General features: G+C 42.6%; 1 protein-coding gene across 14 annotated transcripts in view; it reads left to right on the top strand.

Moving 5' to 3' along the window:
- Positions 1 to 24,437, top strand: part of RASAL2 (RAS protein activator like 2) — a 246,919-nt gene that overhangs the window by 133,649 nt on the left and 88,833 nt on the right. The window contains exon 1 of one of the 14 annotated variants that reach the window (XM_075936878.1): positions 9,497 to 10,045. The exons of 12 other annotated variants lie outside the window; for them this stretch is intronic. In XM_075936878.1, the coding sequence (XP_075792993.1) occupies positions 9,994 to 10,045 (52 nt within the window). In that variant the 5' untranslated portion in view covers positions 9,497 to 9,993. Of the gene's footprint in view, positions 1 to 9,496; positions 10,046 to 10,859; positions 11,366 to 24,437 lie in introns of those variants that run through there. One more of the 14 variants, XM_075936879.1, reaches the window with a different exon arrangement.

Below are 24,437 nucleotides of genomic sequence, written 5' to 3'. Positions count from 1 at the left end.
GAAAATACTGGACATTTTAGGTGTCCGGTATTTTCTGAATTTTTTTACTGGATAGGAGGCGAAAATACCAGACTGTCCATGTCAATACTGGATACCTGGCATCCCTACTTTAACTTAGAGCACCAAATTCATAGATAAAGCTAATTGGTCTTAAAAGAATTTGAGAGGGATTAATAGCAGTGGCTAGAGAAGCAGGTCCGGTGTGAATAGGCGCTGGGCAGATTTCAACATCTTTTTTAAATATGCACTTCAGCTTTTACTAGCCTAAACTGGGGAAAAATGCCTCATTATGCCTGACTCTGACTAGAGATTAAGAATAATGTTTTCAGAAGCATCTAAATCACCTTTTTAAAAGTTACAGGGCAGGTAAGGATCTATGTCAAGTTTACAAATGAGATTCAAACTCCCACATCACTCAGATGCATTTGAAAATGCACCCTTAATTCCCTGTGTTCAACTCCTTTGTGATGTCCGTGTCTTTTGGAATGTCAGCTTGCAGCATCCCAGCCCACCAGCTCTGAAATTCTATTTTACGTTTTTTCATAAGAGCAGGAGCAGTCCAGCCACTAGTTGTCTCTTGCTTTCTAGCTGTTGTAAAGGCATCTGGTATGACAGTACACTGGGGAGGCAGGGGAGGGAGAGAGGAAATCTAAGCAATACAAAAGATTCCTGACTTGATGTGACTTTGATTATCCACTTGCCCCAATAGCTACTGAACTAGGACACTTCATCTACTAATGTATAAACTGAACTTAGAGGAAGAAGATGAGAGTATGCAAGAGACTGTGGAATGCGGAAAAATTTGGTGGCAGAAGTTGCAGTTTGATTAGTCATCAGGGAATTTGGACAGTATTTTTCCTCATTAAAACAGCCAGGGAATGCTGGCATGAGTTTGCAATTTCAATTGCGTACAATCAATATTGCTAATAGAGATGAATCTACATCAAAATGCCAGATCCACGTTTGCAGTCCAACTAACTTGGTAAGGTTCAAATACTGATAAATGTAAAGGAGTTCAAATATCTGCGTTTCCAAGTCTGTGGTTTTGGTTTCAGTCCATTTCAGATTCCTTGCTCTACGTGCAGGAAGCAGGTTCAGCTACAGGATACTTTCTTTAGGTCCAAGTAACTGGATTTCCAGCTTAGTTTTAAGTGTTGTCTTATATAGTGAAATGCTAGGGTGCCTGTTGCTGGGTGTGGGCACTGATGTTTACTCTTTGTATCTTCTTCATAAAATGTTCCCGTTTTTTAGTTCATGGAACTTCTGCCAAACCAAAGCATCATGAGGAAATTTTGCATTTTTTTTGAGAAAATGATGCTTCAGTCTGTTGTCTGGATGTTTGCACAGCCACTTCTGCCCCACAGATTCACACTTGTGCATTCCAGAGGGTAGCAGAAAAGGAGGGAGATGATGGAAATTATTCTAGACATGGTTTTCCAACTTTTGTCGTCACTGGCTTCAATACTGCTATATGCTAATGGAATTTAATTGTACCTACAGCCTCGAATATTATGTGCTGCATTAGACCTTCCTCATTTTAACAAGACCTTCTGATTTATGGCCCTGATTCAGTAAAGAACCTCAAGCAGTGAGAGGCTACATGGCCCAGTGGATAGGGCACAGGACTGGGACTTCCATCTTCAGATCTGTGCCAGCTCTGACATGACCTGCTGTGTAACCGTGGGCAAGTCTGTATTTCTTCTCCTACTCTTTATCTACATAGACAGTACACTCTTTGGAGCAGCCACTCTCCTTTGCTGTGTGTTCGGTTTGTTCAGTGGCATCTGCAAAGAGGCTCTATTTCAGTGCGGGCCTTTAGTCCACTTGTACAAGTGGGGAGCTTTTTGTTGTGTGTCTGGGTGAGCAAAGGCTGTGCCTGTGTGTGGAGGCTTGAAACACTCTGCTGGGAGAAGCAGTCAGACACCTTCAGGGACAGATTGTATCTGGAGGATTGAGACTGCCACTGGTAGAAATCTTAGGAGCCAGTTTCCTGACCTATCACTCTTGAGTTCATTCCTAACTAGGGATGGTAAAGGTTAACTGGTAAGCATTACCCAGCCCCGTGGGGCCCACCGCAGGCAGGGGCTGCTCTCTTGCTTGTCTTGTATGTGACATTTATACACACAGAGCGTGTGTGATGTGGGGCAGGAGCTGTCTTGTTTTGTGTATACGGGGCCTCTTGCAGCTGAGCCCTCATCAGGGCTTCACCTGTTACCATAATATAAACAGAATAATTATCTTCCCCTGTTTTGCAGGAGAAGCTACCCAGGAACAGGTTTCCATTCCTGGGGAAGTTGAGTTCTGCATAATGGGCCGCTCCTCCCCTTACACTGCCTAAGACAGACAGCACTTCAGCCCTTTCTACTGCCCTGTCTGAGGGAAGATCCTTGGTAGTGAAGTATCTCCCTCGCCTTGCCCCTTGTGCTCGCTCTTTATAGCAGTAGGCTGAGAGCAGGTGCAGGATTCCCTTGAACTCCTGTGGAAAGAACACAGGAAAACGGATATGGGTAAGGAAGGCAAAATGGCAGGTGGACAAGTTAAGCAGCGGGAGAAGGATGGAAAAATGGCAAGTTTGGTGGATTTAGTGCAAAGAGCATTTCATGACAGCTTGACAAAAAGATGGATTATGTGGACATTTGTGCTGCTGATATGCCCCATTGCAGTAGATATGGGGTTCTAAATATTAATGTTCCTATTACAATATTAAATACCATTGCTCCTGTACTATAGATGGGGAACAGAAACAGTACTATCTGATGTGCCCAAATCCCTCAATGTCAGTAGAGGCACAATGTCAGGACCTGTATTAGAACCCAGGTCACTGACCCACTTGACTTCAGGGTCCCAGGCAGATCCAATAGCCAGAATTTTCAAACTTGATGGCTCAAAGTTAGATATTGAATAAGCAATCTGAGTTTCAAGAGTGCCGAACACCTGCAGTTGCCATTGACGCAAGCAGAAGAAATGCATGCTTGGCAGCTATGAAAACCAAGCTAATCTGAAGTCCTTAATCAAGGTGTCTGCCTCAACACACTAGAGCTATTTTGGTCTTAGTTCCCTAACAGAAGACTTCGAAAAAACAAAATTGTGAAATCTACTGAAGCTAATATTTTTTTTATTTCAAATGTATTTAACTCATTGTCTCCCAGCTCAGATACCCAAGAGCATACACAGTTGAGGAATGGTTTTAATTCTTTCTGAACTAGTGATGGTTTCATACTTTAATTACTCAGAGTGGAACTCATTTTAACAGTGAAATTCCACTTTCATCTGATCCACCATGCGAGGGGAAAAATGGTTAAAAATGAGACACCAGTTTCTTTTGGGGCCAGATCCATTACTGAAACGGGTGACAACACTATCAGATGACTAGTCAGCAATCCAGAAAGCCTGTCTCAACATAGTTCGAAGGAATGTGACCAGTGGCTTGGAAATGGTGTGAGCAGCAGAATATTAGTGAAGTAATACGTCATTTGATTGCTGCTTGGAATGTGCATCTACTGTCTGGTTCTGCTAGCTACTCTTCAGCATTTCCAGCTAGAGGATGATTGTACCAAGGAAACACACATTCCGTAGTCTTCCATCAGGTAAAAAATTTGGTGGGAGAGAACAGTAAAGAAAGACGTCTAGCATTAATTCAGTGACTTCTGCTCCTCATCCGTAATGTTCTCTGTACCTGTAATAAGTCGTGCCTTGTGGTTTGCACGTTCCAGTTGAGATGAATACTCTGTGGGATGGAGAAATAAAGCTGTTCAGACAATAAATTTACGGGGTGTGCCAGTCTGTTGCAGTCCTTCCTATGCAATAAAGTGTCTTGAATGATTAGCCGATAAAGGAAAATAATTTTTATCATGGCTAGAAACAGCCCTCTGGTCAGTGAAAATCTGCAGTGCTGCAGTCCGGGTTAAATTAGCTCCTTGAGCTAATGGTGAGTTTAAGAAAGGGACAGATGTTTTGAAGAAATAGGCTCATGCCTTGTAGCTGGACAATATTCTGAAGAGGAATTTGCCTGTGAGGACTATCTAGTTAAAAGTAAAGAAGGGAGTTGCAGCATACAGCTCCCGGTGTCTGTGTTTCTTCAGTGTGGATATTCTGTCTGGTTTAAAGACTTTTCCTATCAGAGTTGTGTGTCTGCCATGTTGGCATTGCAAAATGTCCTCCAGTCTGCTAATGTGTCCAATTGGGGCAGAAAAAATGAGCGCTTCAGTTTTGGTTCTGTCAAGTTGGTATGTGCGTGTGCATGTGAGAGGAGCATGGGCGCTTGTACAGTATGTCTGACACAGGTCGGAATGAACAGGTATCTTGATTTTCACAGTTCTTGATGGCTGCCTGAGGTGCAAGTGACATCCAGAACCCTGTTTTATACAGACCAAGGGATCTACAAGAACTGATGGGGTTTTTGGTATTTTTTTAATTAGCATCTTTTAACTATGCATGTGAAACACACCCTATATGCCAGAAATGTAGTATGCCTGGATTGAGAGATCTCCAGTAGACGCAATACAAGTGGTAATGAAATCAGTGCTCTAAGCACAATTCAATATTTGTGTGTGTGTGTTTCAGCAACATTGAACTGAGAGAATTGAGTAGAATCATATATTCTTCATGAGGCCATGTGGCACTTTTTTATTGCAGCTAAGTTCTGACCTGCAAAAATATTACTAACACTCCACAATGCATAAAACTTTCCAGATATGAGACTGCACAACTCCCAAGTTAATTTAATCACTTGACCCTGGGTCTGCTGAAATCTACACTGGCCCCTAACTTTTGATGTAGCCCATTTTGAATCCAAGTGTGCAAATCATGTGCACTGATTTTACTGTCTTCCATTGTTGTGATTATTAGCTATAAATAATTGAATTGCTTATAGCTATTTTATGGAGACGTTAATTGAACCTAATTCACTTTTTAATTGTAATTTCTTACTATTTTTAGAAAACATTAAATTTGTATAGCACCTTGAGGCCATGTCTCCATTTACTGGGAGATCAGTGCTGTTGGGATCAATCTCCTGGGGGTTGATTTAGCGGGTCTGGTAAAGGCCCACTAAATCAACTGCTGATCATGCTCCCACCAACTCCAGTACTCCGATGGATCAAAAAGAGTAAGGGGAGTCCATGGGAGTTTCTCCTGTCAAACCCCCGCAGTGGAGATGCCGCGGAACGATTCATGTAGCTGGAGTTGCGTACCTTTAGTTCGACATTGCCCTCTAATGTAGACCTAGCCTTAGTCCCAAAATGCTTCACAAATTATATACCATGGAAACACAGTACTACTTGGTATAGGTAGCAGTATTCAATTGCTGTGCAGCACAAGGCCAGCTCTCTTCTGATGCAAAATGTGTCCCGATATTATTGGGGTCTGCAGAAATAGACAAGACTTTGGGGGTTTTCCCTCAAGTCTCATTTGAAACCTAAACTGTACAGAATGTTTGTACAGTATGCAGTTTGCCTCAGAATGATGATCTGCGGCAACCCTGCAAGGGTTAGAACTGAGAGGCTCAACGTTTTAAATGTGATGCTTAGACCTCTAAGTCATCCCCTCTGGCATTCGGAGCTATTCAGATTTAGAAAATTATTACACTTCTATTTGTAACTCCAGTCTAACTCAAGGTAAGCCAGATGACTTGTTTGTTTGTTTTTTAATTGCTGTGGCCACAATCCTTCTACACCTATTGCCAGATTATGGCATGGAGAAATTTTATCTGGTTAAATCTTAAATCTCAATAGAGCAGGAATTAATGGTATTCTTAACACTGGTATGCTGTGCACATAATCAGTTTTTTTTCTTGGAAGTTTACTATACTTTTCTGAAAGAAATCCCCATATAAGATTGTAAAGATGCTAACAATGGCCACTGTTTGTCTTGCAGCTACACTGAGAAACAGAGATGCCAGTTCCCAAAAGAGGGAAGCCGTGTGACTTCTTGGGATGGGCAGGTTCTTGGCCTATTTTGTAAACAAGCTACAGTTTAATCTGAACAAAGCTCTTACTTGATGAGCCATATTTTTACAGTGCAGGATTCTTTTTCATATAAACATCACGTTGCACCATGCATGAATTCACTGTGACTTGTTCCATTTTGTGCATAGTTTTTCTGTTGCCTGTTCTTGCTACAGAAACCAACCTACATTACCCAATATCAATGTAGTTGAACTAGTTCAAACCCCTAATTTAGACCTAGTACAGAACCCCATTTCTCCAGTGTAATTGGAAGTCAAACAAGGGCCAGATCCCTTCAATCAAATTTTGGATAATCAGGAGTATGGGAGAGTGTGAGGCTGTAGCGCCATCTAGCGGCTGCAGGAGAGATCACCCACTTCTGGACCTGTGTGCTGCAAGCTTGATGATGGACAGTTGGATAAACAGGATTCTACTGTACTTACACCTGTTTAACTATTACAGATACTGATGTAGCTAAACTGATAACTTATCATGCAAGTATGATATAAATGGGTTTAATAAATACCTATCTCATAGAGCCGGAAGGGACCTTGAGAGGCCATGGAGTCTAGACCCCTGTCCTCACAGCAAGACCAAGTACCCATCTCTGACAGATTTTCCCTAGATCCCTAGATGGTCTCCTCAAGGATTGAGCTCACAGCTCTGGGTTTAGCAGGCCAATGCTCAAACCACTGAGCTATAATACCTATTATAGCTATTGTGCTAAGTTAACCTAAGTGACTTAAAAATTGATTTAATTTATTGGTGCACTTATCTAATATAGAAAAGGCCTCAAGTTCCCTATCCTATGTTAGATACCCCTGAATTAATAGCCCAACCATTTCCACTGCATTTAGTTAAGATTCCTTTCTGATATTTTTATAGAGAGCTTGAAGAATTTCTCAACACTAACTATTCTGGAGACTAAGGATATATCTGCACTGCAAAAGAGACCCACAATAGCAAATCTCAGAGCCTGAGTCAGCTGATTCAAGGTCATGCTACAGGGCTTAGAAAATGGCCGTGTAGAATAGATGTATTGGCTTGGACTGAGCATTGTAGTTTTGTCAATGTAAGTATATGGTGTAGACCCAGTCTCAGAGACTAAACTGGACTTATTCCAACAAGAATATAGGCTATTTTGATAATTTGTTACCTTTACTATAACTGGTGTCTCTTTTTTACAGCAGGGGGAGAGGAAGGAATTGTGCTTGCTTTGATTATATCAGCAAAGTAGACAAAATGGGGCACAGCAGAGAGATAATTTTGTTTAAAAGAAAAATAAAAAAGCCACAGAGGGAAAATGGGTTATTGAACTCAATTGGAGTTCATCTCTATCCTAACAGGCGTGTGCAAATCCCTGGCTTCCAAAAGATGTCTTGGAGATGCCAAGATCTATATGGTCTAACAGTGATTAGTATCCATTAAGATCTAACTCAGTGTCCAATAGAGTGCTTCTGGCTGCAGGCTGATAATTATGGATGCATTTGTGTATTACCTAGCGAGGGGTGGAAGCATTTATTCTATTTTGGTCTTAGATATTACTGCAAATATTTGCATTTGAAGAAACATGCACGTTTTTGACCGTGGTATCATGCAGGTAGTACCGATGAATTCAAGACCAGACACGCTCTTTGTGTCTCCTGCAGGGTGGCACATCACAGCTAATTCTCTTCCATTTAGAGAGGTCTTAGAAGAAGCTTTGATTGTTTCTGCATTCTGATGTGAGGCTCCCCTGACTAGTGTGCTGGGTCTCGTTCTGCCAGCTGGGTAAGATGCACGCTTTTGTGACCATGATCACAAGGGCAGTATTTATGGGCATCTTTGGCTGTCTTTAGGGAGTTTCATAATGCTGAAGGATGATCTCTGTTTCTGTTGTTGGTGAAACATCCCAAGAAGGCTCTAAGAATGAGCCAAGGCTTTGCGTGACATTTCTGAGCAAGTGGGTGAATGCTAAGTTTGAATAGTTCCGGACAGAGAAAATGCTGTTATTTCCCAGGCCATGGGCTGTCAGGAATGTTGTGGGAAGAAGAGGCTCTACATTGTGTCATGATAATTGAGACTCATGGGTTGGGAGTCACCCTGACCAGTACATGAGGTTATAGATTAGACAGAACCAGCAAAGCCACATTAGAGTGTGTATCTGTGCTTTGACACCAGCCCAAGGAAATGCACTAGTAAGCGAATGCTGCACCTTCTGACATGACCCATTGTTTTTCACAGTATATTTTTAAAAGCAGAAGACAGCTTGGCCATACTAAAGATATACCAGGCACCCACTAGTCAGAGATATATATGCAATATATATATATATATATATATATATATATATATATATATATATATATATATATATATGTCCTCTTCCAGAAAAGCTGATAAGGAACACCCTGATGTTCAACAGGGATGTAAAAATGCATTTAAAAATGCAAGTGTGGAACTGCTAAAAACCATAGCAGTTACACATGCTGCGGATTGTGTAGTAGGGATGTTAGAAATCGCTTAATTTCTACAGTGATCGACTGCAGTGATTCTTAGCGGTTACACGACTATTCAATGCCCCCACGGGCGGCAGCCAGTGCGCTACCAGCCCACTCCCAGGTAGGGGAGCTACTACCCCACGCTGATGCCTCTGTGTTTAAAAATCGGCTCCCCACGCAGAACAGATCCCACCTGCTGCCTCTGATACAGAGGCAGCAATGCAGGGCAACAGCAGCCTCTCTCCACAGGGGGCCCTGAGCTTATCGGTTAAACAATTATCTAGCTAGCCACTGCCATCCCTACTCTGCAAATATAAAGCTTATACTTTATACTGCGTAGAGCCAAGAGCTGGCCTGGCAGCCCCTGCTGGCCCCACTCCCGGGGAAGGAAGCTTCGCTGCGGCAATGGGGCTGGCGAGGGCTGTTGCTGGCTCCGTTCCCAGGAAGGCAACTTTGCTTTGGCAGCAAAGCCTCCTCCCTGGTAGTGGGGTCGGCAAGGGCTGCTAGCCCCGCTCTGGAGCAGGCTTCACTGTGGGCTCTGCAGCCGACTCTAGGGAGCCAGGTGTAACCTGCAGCCGGGGGTGAGGTAAGGAGGGGGAGTGGCCAGCTTGCCTTCCTGCAACTGTAGGCTCCTTAGAAGGCAGGGAGAGCTGGACTTGCTGCCAGGGTCTAGGATCGACTTTGGGGCTTCATTTTTCATTTCACTCTGGCTAGGAGCTGTCTGTTAAATTAGAAGCCAGTGTCTTGTCTACATAAATATGGAACTTCTGGTGTCTCTTTAAAGAAGAGCATGGATTTGTCCCGATGCTTTAGACCTTTTCTTCCTTTCTCACTGTTGTATAAGCTAGTTATTGTCATCTGACCTCCACCCCAGACATGGTTGCATTTCTATCATGGTGCAGAAGCAGTTTGTACAATGCTTTGAGATGCTTCTGGATAAAGTGTACTATGCCTTTGTCAAACTTCATTTCAGTGGGGGCATGTGTGTGGGGTGAGGGGAGGAAGATTAGTTAATTCGCAAATTGCTTTTTTAAGGACTCCCTGTTAAACTGAGATGGTCCTATCCTTCCACTTCCTCAATAGTTAAGTATTTCGCGAAGCAGGTCAAACTAATCTCGGTTTAGAGAGGCTTGTTTACTTATTTGTACCATTGTTTGTGACTTTTTTTAATCTAAAAGCCTGCACTAGCATGAACCATGTACCTAGTTCTCGGTTTCTCTGTGTGATAGTGGCTTAATTTTTTACTTAATTTTAGAATGCAAGGTGGAGATGATAGTATTTTTCATTCCATATTTATTTGCACAGTTTGTTTTGTCTGAGCACACATTCAGCACAATTTCTCTTCCAGAAATTATCCTATGGCTTTCATACATATTTCTCGTGTGAGCCTTAGCTGGGGGTGGGGTCATCAAAGCTTCTATTCCTCCTGGGAAAAAATTGCTAGGGCGTGGGGGTTGTTGCACAAGAGGAGAAAGAACAGAAGGTTATCTGAAACAGAGGCAACACAGTGAGCAAAAAGGAAGAGACATGTCACCAAGGAGCGAGGAACTGAAAAGAAAGAAGAGATCATGTTACAAACAAACGAACAAAACTGGAAAAACTTTGACCAAACTATGGAAGGTGGGAAAGAGCATGTGGTCTGTTTACTATCAGCTGTTCATTAAATTGTAGCAATAAGCTAAGTGATTTTGTGTTCCTCTCCTGTCTGTTCTCTTCTGCTCTGGTGCCCAGACTGGCAGGTGGGATCTGCTGGGAATCAAACTGTGGATTTTTAAATTGATCAAACTTGACATGCTATCCTCAGCAGTAGCATTATAATGCGTTAAAGGCATCATGCCAGCAGCGGGGACTGGAATGTGTGTTTTCCCCTTGTTTTCTCGGCATGTTGAGCAGCTTTTGTTCTCTGTTCTAGGGTAATGCTGTTGTGCCTTGAAGTCAAACTCTCTAACTTTAAAATAAAAGATCTTTTCCTACTATATTTTTTGTTTATCTCCAACTTCAGCATTCCTTTGTGTAAGCCAGAAATCACAGCCTGAATGAAAAAGCAATCCCAGTTCGGGATCCAAGGAGATACAGTGATTAGAGGAAAATCTCCAGGGCTTGTTGGGAATTGTATATTTTCCTGAGCTGTGGAGTTGGTTGGAGGTAGGAGTATCTTTAAATGTAAAACACAATTTAATGAGACTGACAGTGTCAGCAAGTGAGGTCTTGGCTTGCCCAAATGCTGCAAGAGAAGGAAAGTGCAGTCTCCCCTGTTTACAGCTACATAATGTCTCAGGGAGCAGCAAATACTTCATTTTCTTGTCCCATGGGGTGGTGTGAGTGACAGGTTGAGGAGGTTAGGCAGTGGGGGGAGGGAGGTCTGCTGTTCAGCTAATGAAAATAAATGGTTTTAGGCTGATTTGGGATTGTACTTTCTTGCTGTTGACTTACTTTTTTTGGTACTTTGGACAGTTTGTGATGCCTCCGAAATCGGCGCTTCTTCGTTAGTTTTCATGTAATTGATTTTAGACCTATAGATTTTTGAGGCATCTGCTAGAGACCAGTGATTTTCATTAGTTTAACAGCAGACCTCCCACTTGACCCCCTCAACCCTGCGCACTCCCTGTCACTGTCACTCCACCCCAATGGGACAGGAAAATTAAGTACCTACCCTTCCCTGGGACATTATGTAGCTGTAAACAGGGGAGACTGCACGTGCTCAAATGCTGCGAGAAGGAAAGCAAGTGAAGGGCAGCTATTGTTTCACTGAAGCCAAGGGACTGGTAGACAGGCTTGAGTTTGACTGGCTTTGGCTCCGGCTTTTCTGCATTCCAAACTGTATGAGGCAGCGAAAATAGAAAGAGAGTGTGTGAGGAGTATGCACAGAGAGCGTTCTGGCTGTCATGCTGACAGGATTATGGTAGAGGCACCAGGAGCATCACAGAATGCAATTCACAGGTAAGAGCCCTCATGATGTTAACCACAAAAGCCTGGAAACCTGTCACTGCTGTATTCCTTTGAGGTTTAATGGGATGAGAGTAACAATGGGTATTCTGTTGGAAATGTAGCTATGCATGCAGTTCAGAAGTAAAGCCTTGCTTTTCAGCCTTTCCTTGATGCCTGCTGTATACATCCTTTATTGGTGTTATAGACAGACACTGTCTTCCCCAGAGATGTTCACATGTGTTTCACCTGGCAGAATGAATGCAAAAGGAGAGGGCACATGGGTATCTTTGTGCTCACCTGTGCAGATCAGGGCACATAGTATCCTTCTGAGAGTTCATGTGGGAAAAGAGAAGTGAAGAACCAGAATATTTAACATCATTAGTTCTAATGCTGAAAATAGTTGCTTGCTTTGTGAATTCTTAGGTTAGAAACCATCCAAATCTTCTCTAAAAGCCCTTTTGTAACTAGGATAACTCAGGAAGCATCAGCTTCCACGCAAACTTAGATTCATGGATAATGGCCAATATGCCTTACTTTTTAAGAACACACTGAGTGACATTCTTAATGTCCTAGTAGCAGCTGGTATTATATGTTGGGGTCCGTGTAAAATTTTGCCAAGCTAGGTAGCTTCCTGTTAACTAGTAAGCGATGATAAATCAAAGGTTCCCAGGAAATCCCACATGTTGTTCATAGATACAAAAGGTTTTACTCAAAAGAGATAGATACTTTGCTGTTCTGGCAACTTGTGTTTTAAAATATGTTGTCATAAGATAGTAAGCCAGAAGCCTTCAGATTTTGTGGTGGTGGATATTTTTAGATATATGCCACTGACTACAAAAATCAGTAAGTGTTGAAGCCAAGCATTGAAATCTCGGAATTAAATTTTGACCACCTTCGAGTTGCCTTTTAACATGTTCTGATTAAAGAGTGGTCATTCAGCTCCTGTTTAACCCCCCCCCCCCCCCCAATATAGAGCTACTCATTTGCGCAGGCAAAATATTGTTGTTATATTCTATCACCTTTAGTCAGTGCAAAGAAATATATCCAGCAGCTGCTTTATTAGAGAATGAAAACATTCTGCATTCATTTTTTGTAAATAAGTGTGGATTCCTTAAAACCAACAAATCTCTCACCAGCTAATGCAGTAGATCTCATGTTCCTTGCCTAGTTCCATATGGATGATCAGAGCAAGGTAGTTGCAAGAGGAATTTTCAGCCTTTTCTGTGGCCTTTCGTCACATCACTATCGCATTAGTATTGATAGTTGAATTCAAAGGAATAGATTCCGAACTGGTAGGAGCTCTAGAAGGTGGAGGCAGAGAACGTTTGTGTCTGAATGTTTTTTGTGGTCCCTAAATTTAGCTGATGTTCTCAACATTTTGTTTTGTTGTTTTTTCCAGTACTCCCTGGACAGGGGAGATCATTTCTAATGAAAGAACTGTTCAGGAAGCTGCTGTTATCAGGATCTGCCTTTACATGTAGGTTCCTCTTTACAGCGCATAGAGATGGGTTAGTGATAGAAAAGTGATAGAAATGGGTTGGTTTTGTTTGGATGCAAGAGAAAGAAGGGCTGTCCTGTTACAATGTGGCTTGACCTGCTCTTTCACATTTTCTAGTGCCACAATAGCTTTTACCATACACCCGGGTGTGAGTGCATGAATCAGAAGTTTATTAATAGCAGAGAACAAAAACTATTCCAAAAAAAGTAAACATGAATTCCAAAGTTATAAAAAACTTAAAATACCTAAAAGCCCAGATTTAAAACGGCATAGCCCATTAACCCACATATGATCACAGTGCCTTTTCCCTTTTTCTCATTGTAGCAGCTACCCAAGCAAATAGGGCAACCACTTGGATCACAGATGCACTGTCAGTTCTTAACAATTAATCTGTTTTCTGAGAGATTAAGAAAAAGGAATCTGGGACAAAAATATGGAAAGACATTTTCCAACTAGTAATACAAATGACAATATAATAAATAATGGCATAGATCTTCCACCTGCCCTAAACCAAATGGACAAAGACAGTTATGGTTTTTTTTATGCCACTATATCGGCCTTTTAAGTAAGCTGTCTGTGTGTATTGAAAACGGTGATCTGTAAAGACCCCTCCTAAGCATATTATTACACACAGTCTCGTTTTCTGACATTTCCCAGGAGTCTCTTTAACAAGGGGGAACCAAGATGACATATTTAAAGTAGAAACAACGGTTTTATCCAGTTTATTAATATCCTCTAGTCTCGAGTTGACTAAGGAATTTGTTTTTCGACTTAAATCTGATAATTTCCAATTTTGAAAAACCTGTAGAATTCAACGATTTGGTATATGCTTCAACCAAGGACATTTTTGTGAGAGTCCTGCTGAGCTGCATCTCAAAGCACAACCTTGTCAAATAGTGCAAGTGCATGTGCTGAAGTTAAAACTGCTGTGGTGTTGCATTTTGCACAGGGGGTGTTAAACTTTCACTTTTGCAGATTACATGTGCGTATTGCCATGCTGGCAAGCTGTCGCCTTCAGTTTAGTTGTCTGGAAGGACATGGTTCTCCTAGTATGGAGCCCTGACAGGTATCACGAGGAACTCCAGTAAATGGAGAAGTTGGCTAAGGGTGACCTCTGTGTTTTGTGGTCAAAGACAAAGTTGCAAAATCTAGGACCAGGTCCACCCACAACTCCAATCGCTTTGGATAAAGAAACTAGCAAAGCAGTCTCCAGTTTTTGCCATTTGTGTGGTATAGTCACCAGTTCCTCCAACTCTCACATGGAGGTTGTCCATCGGAATGGCATCACAGTGTCTGCCATGGATTGTTTACAGCCAACCTAATCTCATCATGACAACCAAGTTCATGATCTATTTGAGCTGTATCCTTTCCATACTGTTGTATGGCTGTGAAACTCAGACTGGGCAAAGCTGGCGGCTTTGCATACAAAATGCCAATAGCCTATATTGGGCATAAAGTGGAATGACTTCATTTGTATTGCAGATGTTTATGGCCACTCCCATCTACAGACTTGGGGTCATTGACTCCAGACAGTGTGTTATGCTTTTTGGACATTTTGTGAGAATGTGACGGGATGTTCTGATGGGTGGCTTGTAACATTTGGGATAAAATTTCATCAACTGAAGGGTGGAGGCATCCCAAAGGCCAGACCACCTATTAGGTGGGTTCACCAAGTCAGTTCCAGTATTGGATTCTCAGACCATCAAACCCTTGTGGCCATGCAGAAATGAACCAAATAGCAAACGATCACTACAGCCAACCATTTGGCTATGCATTAAAGAAAAATTTTGAAAAGAATAGGATCATACATAAGAGCAGCAGCTGGAGTATTATTTGGGAACCCAAAGACCTTCCTAATAATTAACACCTCTTGCATTGAATCTGAGTCCTTCTCTTTTGTACCTGAATATGCTTGTCCCATAGCCCATTTTGAGAGAGTTAGGTCCTTAGGTATTGCAAAGAGCTAACTTGTCCCATGTACTGCTCTCCAGTTCTCTAATTATACAACCTCTATCGCCTACTGAAGACAATTGCATTAGTTTTGGAATAATTTATTGAAAGACCCTCCATTGACCATATAAACCAAATGCATGCAATGAACACTTCAGTCCCAAAGGTGTTTGTGACCGTAGAAACCTAGACACAGGGTGAGTCATGATTTTCAGGGGAAATTTTTCATCCTCTTTTAGTGGAAAAGCAACATCATTAGTGTAAAAGTTAAAAAGGGAAGAGGTTAACAGCCTTACTGAAATCCTTTTGTAACTGGGATATAATCTGTTAGTTTCCCCATCAAGGTCTGTCTTCATTTTGACCACTGTTTGTGAAGAGCTGTGAGAGAGTCATGCCTGTGGAGGAAAGGTCTAATACCACTCCTAAGAGCTAGGATAATACAGAGAATACATATGAACAAGGGCACTTCTAAAGTGACCCTCATCCCAGTAGAAATATGCAGCTGTGTGTGTGGCCAAGCGCATTTTATAAGCAGCCTGTTCACAAGTGGCTTGGTGACTGAGAGAGGGGTTGTCCCTAGGATCAGCTGGGAATGCAGACAGGTTCAGTTTTTGTGTTAGACACATGTATTTTCTCAGAGCTTTAATCCTACATGAAAGGATTTCTGTGACTTTACCTTGCTCTCAAGGTTAATTATGTTATTAAATGCTATGAGTACTCTTTAGTGGAGTTAATACCGAGAGGTTTGACACTGGGCCAATGTAGAAAGAAGACCTAATGATCCCTTTATAATTTAATGTGCCATATACATAGGTCACTGCCTTCCACCAGGCAGAGAAAATGTGTGAAAAGTAAATAAGCAGTTGGTGTATCTATAGCTTCTTTCCTCCTGACTGCAAGCACCTCCCAACGCTAAGACAGAATAACTCTTTCTGCATTTGACAGACCTAATAAGTAACACGAAGTGCTGAAATTGTTTAGAAACATGGGGCACGTAGTTGCACAAAGCAGGATAGAGGCTTTGTCTTTGCTCTTTTTGGAAAGTCTTGCCAGAGGCCAGGATTATGGATGAGAGAGGTTAACTGGTCATCCGGAGCAGCCCCTGTCCGTGGCAGGACCAGGTGCGTCAAAGGCAGGGGCTGCTTTCGCCGGGCCAGCCCAACCCACTTTAATCAGTTAACCAATTAAATAGGATTTTACATCCTTAGTCAGGATTGTAGCATATGAATGACTGGCTTGTTTGGCTACATGGTCCATTTTCCTACACACCATCTGCTTACTGTATCACTTGAGGGGAGGTCAAAGGACAACCACTTTTTAGGTAACCTGTATCAGCTGCCGATAGTTGTCAGTTTGAGTGGCGATTATTTTCAGAGCTTAACTGTGCTGCTTCTTACTCAGGCAATGGAACTGCTGTTATAACACAACACAGTTTTTCTCTTCCCGTACCTGCAATATGCTGAGCTTGCTGCATAAGATAGGGACTTTGTGATGCGGACATCTGCCCAGCAGATAGTGAAACAAATACACTGACCCATTCACTTCACTTAAGTCTCCAAGCAACCACTGCAGCAATGTTGCCAACCCCAAGCATTCAAAATATGAGTCAGGCCCTTTAAACACCACAAGATAACTTTAAAATCGTACCTTTTGATTCTTCTGACTAGCCTTCCGGTTTCTGAGTCTTTAGGTTGATCTTAAGTCAAGTTTTCAAGCTTTTCTCTATGCAGCAAGGGCTCGAAACTTTATCTTAAATGAAAACTGATATTCTGTCCATGTTCAGTTGATTCTGGGAGATGAAGCTTTAAGAAAAACACCAAGACTGGCATTTCTTACAATAATATTGAGGGATGATAACACTGTATCAGTGTGACATTTTTCAGTTAGTTCTGTTACGTTAATGTGAGTAGGAGACTTCTAAAAGAAATTATCAAAATAATCTCCTGCCCTACACAAGCTTTTGTACAGTTTATATTTCCAAAGCCTTGTCTAAGGGTATGTCTAGACTACAGGCTTACGTCGACATAAGTTTTGTCAACAAAATCTGTTGACAAAACTTATGTCGACATAGAGCGTCTAGACTACATCCAGTTCTGTCGACAAAGCAAGCCGCTTTGTCGACATAACAGTGTGGACGCAAAGGACGGTGTAGATGCAATAATGCCTTCTATTGACAGAACTCTGTCGACAGAAGGCGTTATTCCTCGTAGAATGAGGTTTACATACGTCGACAAAACTGCTGAGTTTTGTCGACGTTATGTCGACATAACTCAAAGGCAGTGTGGACGCAAGTATAGTTTTGTCAACAAAAGTCCACTTTTGTCGACAAAACCCTGTAGTCTAGACACACCCTAAGTGTATTTTGAGCTTCCCATAAGACATGGGATAGATTGTCTGGGCAGGGAGGAAATCTTAATATTCTGAAATCTTGATCAGAAGGAGTATGTGAGAGGTATCTACAGGACACTGCTCCAATAAGCACAGGAATTAAAAGTAAGAGCTACAAGACTGCCATTAGATCTTCACTCCAAATCCTGGATACCAAGTAAGAGACTGGAACAGATCTTAAAGATGAAAACTAAAATGTTAAACTGGATGCTTGGAGTTACAAGCATGGACCATGTTTAGAACAAATAAATTAGAGTAAGTCTGGAGGTGGGTACTGATTATAGAACAGCTGAGAAAATCCAGACTTGATTATTTGGGCTTGTGAGGACTGAACTGAAAAAATGCACAGGGAAGAGCATGTGAAACCTAGCAGTGGAAGGATAAGAGAGCAGTGGGAAACCCTCATACCAGATGAATGGATGCCATTCAAAAGGAGTTGATTTGCTGCAGAGTTTGAGCATCTCCTTCAAGACTGAACGGAATGAAGGAGGACTCCAAGAGCTGACCCGTGATAAATGAGCCCAAGACTAGAAGAAATAAATGTTCTGTGCATTTCATTAGTCCAAGGAAATGCCTTGAGCCCTGAGGATTACCTCTGTTTTGTCACTGTTCATGTTCATACCTTGCTAATCTTTAGGGGGAAAGCTGATGCATAGGTAGGCCAGGGATGGAGGGAGACTCATGTTGTGGATAAGGCCTCTCACCACAATTTTTCCTGGCAACTCCCTGCTGTGTGCCTAGAAGTCTCAAATTACCGTTGTGCAGGTCACTGTGCACTGGTCTAGAAGAAGCTGTTCTGGGTAATTTTCTGGTTTGGTTTCTGTGCTGCAGGATGCCGGTGATGCAAGTGGTTGTGAATAAGTCATCGTTGTGACTGGGCCAATTGCATTACAGCAGAGGAGAGGGTTAGCTCACAGCTGATGTTGACAAGGCAGTGGTTGGTTAACAACTGTAGTGAGCAGGCAGCAACATTCGAGGTGGAGCAGAGTTTGTGATTGTCACAACATACCCAACCCTCTTCTGTTAGAGAATCCTAAGCATGTATCTTGTTCTGAATGAAACCAGCAGGATAAACTTGTTGTGGAGGTATTACATAAAGGCAATGTTACGTAATTCTCAGGCTGGTTGGAAATGGGCGAGGTGCTCACAAGATACATTTTTTTTTCCACTTGTGAGATCATCCTGAAGGGACAAAGTATGGTGGTTTTCACAGATGATTTTGTGGCTGATAATTCTTAAAATGTAGCATGAATCAGCAGTGTAGAACCCATGAGAAAATTCAGTGTGACTTCATTTTAAGCCAACCACATATCAGGATATGGTTTCGCTATGGGCCTTTAAGCCACAAGTGATGCTGTATGGTTTTTATCACTGTCTGGAGATCATGTTAAAGTCTCTTTACCCCGAGTTCTTAATTTTTTTCAAAACTGTGGACCTTTCTGGGATTGTCACACAATTTAAGTGAAGGTTTCATGACAGGAGGAGTAATAGGCACAGGTACAATGAGTAAGAGGTCTTTTAAAATGAACTGGATTCTTTTCGGAGTGTCTCACGGCTTTGCACTTTGACTAGGTGCCTGTTACTGCACAAACTTCTTTTTGACATCAGGATGCTGTAACCCAGTGGGGACAGGAACAAAGGAGAGTGGTAGGGATGACTAGTTAGTTGGGGGCTCTGTTTTATAAAGGGTCATGGCTCCCTCATCAGATTTAACACTTTTTATTAGTAGGACTATGGTAGGCCATAAAGTCCCTGACCGATACCGGGTCACATTGTGCTAGGCGTCGTGCAAACTTACGATGTGACAGCATCCCTGTCCCAGAGAGAACTTAGTCTAAATAAACAAAACAGTTAAAGGGAGGGAGAGAAGGAGGGAAGGGGACACAGATGTAGTTGTGTGTCCAGTTCAACATAGCATGTTAGATCATGTCTGTACTTACTGCACTGGAGATCAATCTTCTGGTGTTCAATTAGCAGGTTTAGTTAAGACTTGCGAAACGGAACCCTGAGGGCACCTCTAGTTGGTGCTAGTAAGTTGTGAGGAGTAAGGAAAGCCAATAGAAGTGTTTGCTCCCATCGACCTCCCACTGTGAAGACGGTGCCAAGCTCAGCTTTAAGGAATGCCGACTCCAGCTATGTTATGTATGTAGCTGGAGTTGTGTACCTTTAAGCTGACTTTCCGGGTCTAGTATAAACCTGGCCTTAGTGTCAAAGTCAGTAGAAACCACATTGGACAGCAGAAGTTTTCAGACCAGTCTAGTGTAGTTTTTAAACTTAAATTCTTTTTCCTAATCTGAATAAGAACCCATGTTTATTCCAAATTCTCTGAAATGTTTTTATGATGCAGAAGAAAGGGTCTTTCAATTTCTATATGTGGGATTGCATTAAGTGGGAGAAATAGCTTTCAGCACCAGTAGACACTTGGGAGATGAACTCAGAGCAAGCTGTCCTTTCTGTGCTTGTTCACAGTAAGTCAGCAGCTTCCACTGCTGGGGGTCAAGCAGGTGTCCTCAAGGACAATAACAATTTGTCAAATTGACTACTCCAGTGTCCTATACATGTTCCCCATTGATTACATAGCAGTCTGGAAATCATCAGACAGATTTTTCTATGTTGATTGTTAGAATGTTATGTCCAGTAAATTAACTGTCTCATAAAGTGGCTGAGAAGTTTTTAAACAAGTGGGCTAAGGAATTCATATAGAAATCTGTCCCCTCTCTTCACCCAAACGGGGGGAGGGGGAGAATCTTTAAAAACCATATGGAATGACTAAAAAGAGAGAGCATTTCCAGATGATGCATATCAGTCTCTCTGTATTTTAGCCATTCAAGCGTATTCTTGTGTGCCTCTGTGCATGACAACTGCTTGACTTCTCTTAGACATTCTGTGCACACCGTGATCCCTTTACACAGGAAACCATGGCAATCATGGCCACTGAAGTTAGTTGTAGATGAGCCACTCTGACCTGGAAGACTAGATTGACTAGCAGTGCATGTTTCCACTGCAAAGAAAAATGTGCCGCAGCGAGTCTCAGGGCATGGGTCAACTGACTCAAGCTTATGCTACCAAGCTAAAAATAGCAGTGTTAGATGGTCCCACTCAGGTTGGAGCTGAGACTCTGAAACCCACCTCCCTTGCCAGGTTTCAGAGCAGGAAGGAATGCCTACACTGCCATTTTTAGCTCTATAGAATCATAGAACTGGAAGGGATCTCTCTAGAAATCAAGTTTGTCCCTGCATTAATGGAGGGGACCAAGCATCATCTAGATCAGAGGTGGGGAACCTCTTTGGAGTCAGGGGCCACTGACCCACAGAAAAATCAGTAGGGGGCCGCACACAAGTGAGAAGCGGGGAGAAGAACCTCTCACTGTGGCCCCCAAATGAGGAGGAGGAAGAAGACACTCTCCACATTCCCTTCACACCCCAGAACCTATGGCGCCCAACCTAATAGGTATTGTGTGCTCCAGCCCTGGGGGAGGCCACAGGGGGACTGCCGTACCAGCCCAGGCTCCCCAGTGTTGGGGCGGGTCCTGGGCCTTAGTGAATCCAGGCAAGCTGAGGGCTGCATCCAGCCCCCAGCCTGAGGTTCCCCACCTCTGATCTAGGCCATCCCTGAGTCAAGCTCTGAGTCAGTTGACCCAGGCCCTGGGACTTGCTGCCATGGTGGGTGTGGTTTTTTCAGTATAGGTGTGTGATGGTTTAGAGAAGTCCCCTTACAGTTTTCCTGTGGTGTGTTGTTCATGCCACTGATGCCTGTCTTCAGACCCTCCGGGGCTGACCACCATCCTGAAGTGCTGGGCCAGGAGCTCTGTTCTCCACCAGCTAAGGTACAGAGTTGGGGTTACCATCCCCTTGCAGAGCTGTACAGACATTGAACCAGGTCAGGGCTCAGCACACAGGAAACCAATCCCCAAAAGGGACCAAACCCCCAAACAAATTCGCCTTATCTTGTGTAGAAGTTTACACGGAGAAAGCTCAAACAGTCCACTCCCTTTATCAATGAAAGAGAAAGATGCACAGTGGCTGTTTCCCCTACGTACCCATTTTTACAATGGGCTAGATAATAAACAGAAGTGTTTTTAATAAGTATAAAAAGTAGGATTTAAATGGTTGCAAGTAACAGTCAGATCAAAGTAAGTTACTAAATTAAAATAAACAAAAAATGCCAGCTAGTCCTAATCCATTAAGAAAGTTGTTTCATGCAAATTCTTACCCTAAACAGTTACTCTAAACACCTTTCACAAGCTAAGCAGCTCCTAGCTTGGACCCAGTTTTTCCCCCGTTCAGTCTTAGGGTGTGTCTGGACTACAGGGTTTTGTCGACAAAAGTGGACTTTTGTCGACAAAACTATACCTGCGTCTACACTACTACCGAGTTCTGTTGACATAACATCGACGGAACTCGGCAGTTTTGTCGACAGCTGTAAACCTCATTCTACGAAGAATAACGCCTTTTGTCGACAGAGTTCTGTCGACAGAAGGCGTTATTGTATCTACGCTGTCCTTTGCATCTACACTCTCATGTCGACAAAGCGGCTTGCTTTGTCAACAGAACTGGATGTAGTCTAGATGCTTTTTGTCGACAGAAGCCTGTAGTCTAGACGTACCCTTAGATGTTTTCAGCAAGCATTTTAGGTGGTAAGTGGGGGTCTCCTGGGTCTGGCGACTGCCCCATTGTGTGGATTTTTTGGGGTTTATATCACTTTTTCCCAATGCAGGAATTCTTTGTGCTCAGTTCAAACTTTTCTCACCTCAAGTGGAAAAATACAAGCTCCAAAATGAGTTTCAGCATCATGGCCTGGTCTCACGTCTTTCTGAGAGCAACCACAGTTTGGATTTACAGGACAAATAAGACTGTGACAGGTCATTGGTTTGAGGTACTGAGTCTTTATTTTCTGGAGCATCAGTAATGGCCCTCATTAGCACATTTAGAATCCTAAACAGTTCCATACTTCAAATTTCTAACTTCACATACAAGAATGATACATGCACAAAAATAGGATATACAGACTCAGCGGATTGCAACCTTTAAAATGACATGTCACATGATCTGTTTTGCATAAAGCATCTTCAAGTTGTGCGTTTTCATACCCATAAACCAATTATCATAAAGCACGGGGGAGTGTGACAAGATGTACCCTCAGTCAGTCGTGAATCTGTTTTATAATGGTTGCTTGCCTTTGCCGTACAATCTCCTTAAACTAGGGAGATGGCAGTTATCAGTTAGTGACGTTAATGCAAAGAGAATCTTGAATTTATGGGATTATTATTTACAGGGAGCAAAAACTAATTTCCTTCAAATCATACCACAGAATAGCAAGCAGTTATATGCCAAGTAGAAATGAATTCTAATACAAAGTGACAGAAGTGAGGTTGCTGCTTGGATTGAGTCTGGATTACTTCTGAACATCTTTTTTCTTTGCACACTTGACATGCTTTTAATATTAATTTTTTGTCCTGGTCATCCTTTGGGCATGCAGGAAGAAGCTGCTCCTTATTTGAGCACTGGATCCCCTTGAAAATTCATAAGCAGGAAAGTATCTTTCTGCTTGAAAGAACTATAATTCTGCAAAGTTATATCATTTGTGGCACAAGCTGTTTAGGTTCCTCCCAGGGTCAGACACTGAAACTGACTCTTCCTCCTGCTTTCATCCTGACACGGCAAATTCCAGCTTGACTTACGCAGCTTGCAACTCTATAGTCTGTGCAGTATTTGGCCGTCAACAGAGGCGGATATAGGGCAGGGCGAGCAGGGCGGCCGCCCCGGGTCCCGTGCTTCAAGAAGCCCCGCGCATGCGCCATGGCGCCACCACATATGCGCCATGGCGCCACCACATATGTGCCATGGCAAAAGGGGGCCCCATGAAATTGTGCTGCCCTAGACCCCGCGAAATAGTCATCTGCCCCTGACCCTCAGTGTTCAATGTTAATCTTGTTCAGACTGGAGGGTGGGAACTGTTTTTCTCTTTTTGGTCCCAGTGTTTATAAAAATCAGTTTTTCAGCAGAGCCTTATTTTTAACCAAATATGTATCTGCTTTTAAACATCGTTTCAAAATGCTACGAGGAGGAAGAGTTTTCTTTTCAATCTGTATGCATAGTGTACACAGAATAATTTTCTTTCAGATTGCTCCTCATGATTTTTAAGGGTTGGGTACCTCATTTGAGAAGCCAAGATTTTTGAGTAGGGGGATCGGTAGGAAGTTTAACAAAGGAAACATTATGGGAGATCCAATTTGTGAACACATGCTTAGAACAAAAGGGCTACTGTTGGAAAAATTCTAGTGATTAACACCAGAAATAAATTAGCCTTCGTGCAATCACTTTTCAGGTTATTGAAGTATTCCACTCACTGGATATTTACAATTTTAAACAAAATGTCTGCTTGCATGGGACATGCATCTCTTTCGGAAAGTTATGATGGAAATTGGATGGCTTAGTAAATAAAACCTTAGCCCTTAGCTCCAGTGAAATGAATTTAAATATTTTCAAGGTAGTTATTAATAGACGCTCAGGTTTCCAAACTGCTAAATGCATAACTTAGTGCAACTGATGGATTCTGCTAAGAGGAGGCCTCGGGCCACATCCAGCATGGAAATGTAATTATTTTGTGCAATGAAGAAAGAAAATAGTATGCAGGGGGCTTCATCAGTGAGTCACTTATGGAAATCTAGGAATCTTCACTGTTAGAAATCCTATCCACAGAGCTCTTGATTACTGTTCCAAGTGTAATTGTTTACTGATCCAATTGAAGTATGTGCAATGGGCGAATAAACAAGGAGAGAGGCGAGGAGTCCTGACACACCTTTTAGACTAACTGAAGTGTTGGAGCATAAGCTTTCGTGGGCAAAGACCCACTTAGTCAGATAACACTTAACGATAGATGACCTATCGTAATGAGGCTTTTCATGACCAATTTCTGATTCTATTAGCTTTTACATAAAATTAGAGATGTTAGCAATCTAACAAGTAAATAGCCCCAGTTTCTTTGCCCATCTTTGAATCTGAACCACAGTTGGGGAGGGGGGGGGGGCACTCCAACTGGTCAAAGGCCGCACTTCCATGAAGGGAGTGCGGAGTCTGAGATGGCAGTTGGGTGCAGAAGGGAGCTTGGAATAGTGGATTGGAGTGCAGGAGGCGTGTGGGGTCTGAGAGGGAGTTTGGGTGAAGGGAGAGGGTGGTAGGGCAGAGACTTGGGGTGCAGGGTTCAGGAGGGGGTAAGAGTGCAGGAGAGGGATTCTGGCCTAGGCTT

Source organism: Pelodiscus sinensis, chromosome 9, assembly GCF_049634645.1.
Source record: "Pelodiscus sinensis isolate JC-2024 chromosome 9, ASM4963464v1, whole genome shotgun sequence".
NCBI classification, from domain to species: Eukaryota; Metazoa; Chordata; order Testudines; family Trionychidae; genus Pelodiscus; species Pelodiscus sinensis.
The sequence above is the reverse complement of the archived record's forward strand: the minus strand, read 5'-3'. Positions and strand labels throughout refer to the sequence as shown.